Genomic DNA, 7,330 nt, shown 5'->3' on the forward strand with positions numbered 1-7,330 from the left:
CTCCAAACTCCCTGGTCAAAGCCCTCAGGCCGCCCTACTTGTGCGCTGACGTGAGCTAATCTAGAAATACTGCAGGGAGGAGAAGATTGGGATTCCCAGAGAGAAAGGGCCTCCAGAGAGGGGAGACCGGGGCCCCATCCTTTTCTGTTTCCTTCAGTTTCTCTGCCTCCTCCCTTCCAGGCAGCTGCTACTTCTGCACCTAGGCTGGGACTGCCAGGTTGACCCCTCCGGCTTACTGCTTAGAAGTGGGGGCAGGAGCCCAGCGGGAGACATACGCAGAGCAGCGGACCCACAACCGAGACAACTATGAGGGGACTCACACAGACACAAACACAGGCAACCCTATTTTTTTTTAAACACACACACGCAATCCAGCACAAGCTCCAAACCCACATAGCCTCTAACGCGCACGAAATCACACAGACACAGATTACACATGGTTGCCAAATTTCACTCTCCGAGTCCACACAGATCCAGCCCCAAGCAATATCTGATACAGTATCGGTCTTTGTCCCTGATCTCTCTCACTCGCGCTCACCCGCACCGCACTCAATAGAAACGGTCCGAGGCTCTCCAGCCCGGGAGCAAGCGCCGAGCGCACCGCGCGACTCTAAGCGCTGGGCCCACCGCGCCGAGAGCCCTCTTTCCACTGCGCCCGCCACCGGCTGCGTCCCTCTCGGTGTAGACATTCGCAGACCCGCCACAAGGCTGCCAAGTAGTGTCCTCCTTCTATACCCCCAAACGAAAAGGAAGCGAAAAGCCAACCTTTCGCCTTCATTCTGCGCGCATTTGAAGAGCACTTGGTAGCGAGTGACCTGCAGAATCGCTTCCATCGCGGCGTCCTGGACGGGTGTAGACAGCCCCGGTGACCGAGTCCCCCAGCCTGAGGCTTAGCCGCCTTGAGAGAGATCCATGCCAGCCACTTCTGCCTTCGAGGAGGACGTGCCACCGGGTTTAAGCGTGAGTGATGGGTACCAGGGAGACAGACCGACGCTCAGACCACCCGCACCACCAGAGACAGGTAACTCTATCTTACTGGCTTTCTGGGCGCCCAGACCAGTCCCTAGCCCCAGGATCTGGGGCCGCACAGCTCCGGGACTCGGGAAAGGGTGGTCCTGGAGCTGGGGACCGCTAGAGTCAGCCCACCTCGGTCCCCTCCCTCCCTGCGGCGACGAGGTGGGAAGGGCCAGGATCCGAGCTTAGCACCTCCCCCAGAAATGCAGCACTTCGCCCCCCTCTACCCCGCCCTCGATGCTCCCTCCCTCGGTTGCTTCCTCCTGCCTCCTTCCCAAGGGCGCCCTTCTCCTGCCCCCACCTCACGTCTGAATCCCTCCTTGCCCCTTTTCTCTTCTGCTTGCCCCCTCCTCATGCCCCCTGCCTCCGGTGTTTCCCCTCTGCAACTCCCACCCCCGCACCGCCTGATTCCGAGGGGCGGGAGCGCACGGGGCTGCGCACGGGAGGGGGCGCCGCGCCAGCTTCGCGTAGCTGCTCTGACGCCGCTGCCGCCGCCGCCGCCGCCGCCCTCCGCAGCCCAGCCTGCGCCCGGCGGCAGCACCGCAGTGCACTAGCCACCGCCGCCGCTCTGCCAGTCCCTCTGCCCGCCCGCCCGGTCCGGTCCCGAGCGAGCTTCGAACGCCAGCTGAGAGGGTCATGAGCCAGAGAGCCCCGGGGCACAGCAGCGGGCACAGCGAGCGGAGATAGCGGCCTCGCAGCCCCCAGCCCTCACCGTCCTGCCCCGCGTCCCCCGCGTCCCCGGCTCCTGTCCTTTCCTCTGGCCTAGCCGCCACCATGGCCACCTTGCTCCGCAGCAAGCTGTCCAATGTGGCTACATCCGTGTCCAACAAATCCCAAGCCAAGGTTAGCGGCATGTTTGCCAGGATGGGTTTTCAGGCGGCCACTGATGAGGAGGCTGTGGGCTTCGCGCACTGCGACGACCTCGACTTTGAGCACCGTCAGGGCCTGCAGATGGACATATTGAAAGCCGAGGGTGAGCCCTGCGGGGACGAGGGTGCTGAGCCGCCCGTCGAGGGGGACATCCATTATCAGCGCGGCAGCGGCGCTCCCCTGCCGCCCTCGGGATCCAAGGACCAGGCGATGGGAGCTGGTGGCGAGTTCGGAGGCCACGACAAACCCAAGATCACGGCGTGGGAGGCGGGCTGGAACGTGACCAACGCCATCCAGGTGAGCGCGGGATTCCCAGCTCCGCCTGTACCCCCGCCCCCAGCTCGGCGTGCCGGGCTCTTCCCCCAACCGAGTCTCCCGGCAATCAAGGCCCAGAGAACCCCTGTGGCTACTGAGAATCTCCCCTTCTTCAATCCCTCCCACCCCTGTGTGGGGACCTGCGCCTGCGGGCAGTGTCTCTCGCCCTCTTCCACCTACCCTCCCGCCCTCTTCCACCTACCCTCCCGCCAGCTGCGGGACAGCTAGGCTGAGGTTCGCCCAGAGACACCTGTCCAACACTGCAAAGCGAAGGAAAGGAGGGGAGGAAAGCGGGAAGGGATGAGGGAGAAAGAAAATCAGGATTGGAGAGAACTGTGTCGCCTTGGACTCTGGAATGGATTCACAGCTGCATTTTTCAGAAGGAAAGGAGAGGGGGAAATCGTTGAGCTGGGTGTCTCCTCCCCCGACACACACGAATAGACGCGCACACGTACAGGCAGGCACACATGCCCACAGCCCCCCTTCCCCGGAACAAACGCGCAATCACAGGCGCACATGACATGCATCTATATATAGGCCACAGTACTATCCCCAAATGCACCTGCATACACCCTTATGTCCCTACACACAGAAGCACACATCTGTACATATTAAGCACACACATACTCGCTTGAGCATAACAAGCACACACGCAGAGACCCATGCAGACAGGACTCAACCTGTTCCCTGTGCTGCAAGCCCTGTTGGAGACATAGAGGCCTCTGCACAAGAACGCACACACCTGTGCCCACACCAGTACTTATGGTCCGCAGCACTCCAGCGAGCACAGACTCACCCCTCTTACCCGAAATCCCGGCTGCACCGTAAAGAGGCAGCCAGCTCCTCGGTGTATGACCCTGGTGAAGCCCTTCCAGAGGCTAAGAATCGGCGGGCTTTCTAGGCCGGCCACCCTCTTCTCTTACTCCCAATCCCCAGTCCCCACCAGGCGGCGCCAGACTTCTCCCAGAGCGCGTCTGGAGCCTTTACAACGACCCCCAGAACTAGCAGGGGCTGACAGGCCCAGGTTTTGGAGGCAGAGGAGGCGTCAGCCTGGCGGCTTGGCCGGGCGGCGTCCCTGGAGCTCAGGGTCACTGGGGCGCAGGACACAGTTTTCTGGAAGCGGGAGGCTGCGGACGCGTTGCTCCGGGTCTTGGGCTCAGCGAGACTCTACCTGGCCCCGCACCCTAGATGCCCCAAGGCGGCTTCCGCTCCAGATTTTCTTCCTCCAGAGATTACCTTGAAGGACCAGAGAGCAGGGACCGGAATCTTCCTACCCAGGGTCACGACCGCTTTCGTTATCTCCCGCGCTTTCCCCAGGGCGTCTTTCAAGGCCCCGTTGGGTAGGCCCAGAGAGAGGCCAGGGCTGGAGGCTGGAGGCCCTCGGGCCTCGGGGACCTTAGATTTCGTTAGCTCTTCTTCCCCACGTGGATTATAGACCCTACTTCCGCAGCCTCCCCTTCCGACCCCACAACGTCTGGTTCCAGTCTTCTGCTTGATTTGGCTTTCTGGGGTGAGGAGAAGGCTCCTCATCCTGCGTCCTCCTGCCATTTCCACTTAGTATCCAGCCTCAGGACCGGCCCCTGCCCAGCCCAACTCCGGTTTCTCCTAAGACTCATGATTTCCAACCCTTCTTCCTCCTTCACTACGCCCCACTCCCCAAAGCCCTCCTCCGGCTTCACATTTACCCTGCTGGCCTCCCCTGCCTTTGCTTCACCTTCACCCCCTTTCTTCTCTTCCCTATCTTCTTTCCCTCCCACTGTGCCTTTAGCGCTTCCTTCTTCTTTTTGGCCCGTAGACACTCGTGTTTCCCTCTTTAGCATCTGTGCATCCCATTCCAGCCCCACCTTAAATCCCGTGCGCCTTCTTCCCTGTGGCTCAGACCCAGCTCTTTACCTTCCTCAGCACCCTTTCCCGACCCCGCTTCCTCCTTCCCTTTCTCAACTCCTTCCTGGTCCCCCAAACTGGTTCTGTCCCCAGGAACAACCTCCACCCTCTGCGAGGGGATTTTCCTTATTCTCAGCCCTCTCCCTATCTCGCAGCTGTTCCCGCACTTTTCTTTTATTCCTTAAATACCTCCCTTTCCACCTTGGACTCATCAACCCGATTCTGGGTTAGCCTCCTCCCCACACCCTCGTTACAGCCTAACTTCCGCTGCCCTGTGGTTTAGGCCCAATTCTCACTCTCCTTACTTAGTCCGTAGTTTTAAGCCACGCCCTCAGGTCCCCTCTGCCGCGACCACGGCCACTGAGCGCCTCCAACTGGTTGCCTCTCCGCTCCACAGGGCATGTTTGTGCTGGGCCTACCCTACGCCATCCTGCACGGAGGCTACCTGGGGTTGTTCCTCATCATCTTCGCTGCTGTGGTGTGCTGCTACACCGGTAAGATTCTCATAGCGTGCCTGTACGAGGAGAACGAGGACGGCGAGGTGGTGCGCGTGCGGGACTCGTATGTGGCCATAGCCAATGCTTGCTGCGCCCCGCGCTTCCCCACGTTGGGCGGCCGCGTGGTGAATGTCGCGCAAATCATCGAGCTGGTGATGACATGCATCCTGTACGTGGTGGTGAGCGGCAACCTCATGTACAACAGCTTCCCGGGGCTGCCTGTATCGCAGAAGTCCTGGTCCATCATCGCCACAGCCGTGCTGCTCCCCTGCGCCTTCCTTAAGAACCTCAAGGCTGTGTCCAAGTTCAGTCTGCTGTGCACTCTGGCCCACTTCGTCATCAACATCCTGGTCATAGCGTACTGTCTATCGCGGGCGCGCGACTGGGCCTGGGAGAAGGTCAAATTTTACATCGATGTCAAGAAATTTCCCATCTCCATCGGCATCATCGTGTTCAGCTACACGTCGCAGATCTTCCTGCCTTCGCTGGAGGGCAACATGCAGCAGCCCAGCGAGTTCCACTGCATGATGAACTGGACGCACATCGCCGCCTGCGTGCTCAAGGGCCTCTTCGCGCTAGTCGCCTACCTCACCTGGGCCGACGAGACCAAGGAGGTCATAACGGATAACCTGCCCGGCTCCATCCGCGCCGTGGTCAACATCTTTCTGGTGGCCAAGGCGCTGTTGTCCTACCCGCTGCCGTTCTTCGCCGCCGTCGAGGTGCTGGAGAAGTCACTCTTCCAGGAAGGCAGCCGCGCCTTTTTCCCCGCCTGCTACGGCGGCGATGGGCGGCTGAAGTCATGGGGGCTGACGCTGCGCTGCGCGCTCGTGGTCTTCACGCTGCTCATGGCCATCTATGTGCCGCACTTCGCGCTGCTCATGGGCCTCACCGGCAGCCTCACGGGTGCCGGCCTCTGCTTCTTGCTCCCCAGCCTCTTCCACCTGCGCCTGCTCTGGCGCAAGCTGCTGTGGCACCAAGTCTTCTTCGACGTCGCCATCTTCGTCATCGGCGGCATCTGCAGCGTGTCAGGCTTCGTGCACTCCCTCGAGGGCCTCATCGAGGCCTACCGAACCAACGCGGAGGACTAGGGCGCAGGGGCCAGCCCCGGCCGTGCTCCCGCGCTCTCCCCCCTTCCACCCGCCCCACCCTCATCAGCCTCGTGCGCCCTGCAGCGCTTGGGAAGCCAAGCTTTAAACATCTCTGGGTCCTAGTTTCTGATTATTCGGGGATGGGGGGCGGGAGGGGTTAGGGATTCATGATCCATCGCGTCTGTGTTTCTGTTGTCCTTTCTTTTCCACAATACTCCGGTTAGGGGAGGGGAGGCGGGGCGTATTTGTGGGCAGGGTTTTCTGTCCTAGGAGAGGCCCTGACAATTGGGTTCTAGTCACTGAGGGGGGTGAGAAGGGAGAGAGGGGGTGGCAGCCCGCAGGCGCAGAAACTTGACCTTGGGGGGGACATTTCATATCCATCCAGTGCTGGGAATCTACAGCGTCCAGCCGTTTCCAGCAAGAGCGCTTCCCATTCTGGAGACGTTTCAACCCTGCAACGGGAAAGGCTGACCTCGAAATCAATTTCGGGTGGGCGATTTCCTTCAATGAAGCCGGGAGGCGAGAAGCCACGGCGGGGCCGGCGTGCCTGCAGGTTTTCAGGAATCCAAATTCATCTTGTGCAATTTATCAGGTTGTGGAACTGTTCTACTGTGCGTGTGGTGTGCTCGTGGTGAATAAGATGAAATGTATTATCAGAAAAAAAAATCTATCTCTAATTTAGAGTGCGGTGCATAATTATATCCGCAAATAAAGAAGAAACAAAGGCGTAGGCGGTCTCAAGTCGATTCTGTACGTTCGCACCAGCCGGGATCCTGTCGCGGTGGGCGGTGGGGGAACCAGCTCCGGCCGAGTGAAGCAGGAGGACACGGAGGAACACAGTCATGTTAAAAGGGTCCTGGGACAGTGACCTGGAGCTCTGAGATTGGTTCGACCAAGAGGAGGCAATTCAGGTGTTTGGAAGAGAAGCATGCAGTAGCGGTCCCCCGAGTGGCCAGGACAAAGTTTGTTCTGAATTTCTTCCCTGGGGTGGGTCCATTTGAACATTTGGGTTTTCCTCTCACCTGCGGATCCTGAGAGTGTGTGAGGTGGGGGGAGCTTTTATGTACAAAACCCTATACGTTTGTTCAACAAATTTTAAATATCAGGGCTGGACTGGGTTGGGTGCCAGGACAAACTCAGCCCTGCCCTCCTAGAACTTACTGTTTGCTCGGGTGGAGTAGGCAATAAAGAGGGACCTGCAGAAATCCACAGTAGGATCGCAGCCTAGGAAGAGAGCTAAAAAGCAAGTCAGAAGTGGGTCGTGTATTTCACCAGGTCCCCTAGAGCCAGCTGCCCACCCAGCCTCCAGGGCATCTCTGACATAGAAGCACCCCTCAAGTTTACACAGCCACAGCAAAGAAATCGGCTCTTTAGAATCAACAGCCCGGAGCCATTCAGATCCCAGTCGCCCCTGATCTCCCAGAGCCTATTTGAGAATATATTTGCCTGAACTGCCCAAAAAGTCCAGTCCTTTATTTTGGTGCAGGTCCAACTGGGCTGCAGCACCTGCTCTGTCTATAGGATCACGTCAGGGTCAGACCTTCCAGATGGGAGCTGGGAGCGCAGGACTGCTGGGCTGTTCCCAGGTCCTCTTTCACTGGCAGAAGCCACCACCGAGGCAGAGGCTTCGTTTGGAATTATTCCTCCAGGTGTGAATGGTAC

General features: G+C 59.4%; 1 protein-coding gene across 1 annotated transcript; it reads left to right on the forward strand.

Annotated features, from left to right (window-relative positions):
* Positions 1-1,308: 1,308 nt before the first annotated feature.
* On the forward strand, positions 1,309-6,395 carry SLC32A1 (solute carrier family 32 member 1). Its single transcript, XM_003787590.2, has 2 exons — positions 1,309-2,181; positions 4,481-6,395. The coding sequence occupies exons 1-2, from the start codon at positions 1,789-1,791 to the stop codon at positions 5,666-5,668; spliced, it is 1,581 nt and encodes a 526-aa protein (XP_003787638.1). The 5' UTR covers positions 1,309-1,788; the 3' UTR covers positions 5,669-6,395.
* Positions 6,396-7,330: the final 935 nt, after the last annotated feature.

Source organism: Otolemur garnettii, unplaced genomic scaffold (assembly GCF_000181295.1).
Source record: "Otolemur garnettii isolate 467f Iridium unplaced genomic scaffold, OtoGar3 scaffold00023, whole genome shotgun sequence".
Lineage (NCBI taxonomy): Eukaryota > Metazoa > Chordata > Mammalia > Primates > Galagidae > Otolemur > Otolemur garnettii.

Bases quoted from the DNA above. Each gene is read 5' to 3' on its own strand.
- SLC32A1 (XM_003787590.2), top strand. From the start codon at position 1,789: ATGGCCACCTTGCTCCGCAGCAAGCTGTCCAATGTGGCTACATCCGTG. The intron at 2,182-4,480 runs GTGAGCGCGGGA...TCCGCTCCACAG, and splicing joins ACGTGACCAACGCCATCCAG to GGCATGTTTGTGCTGGGCCT.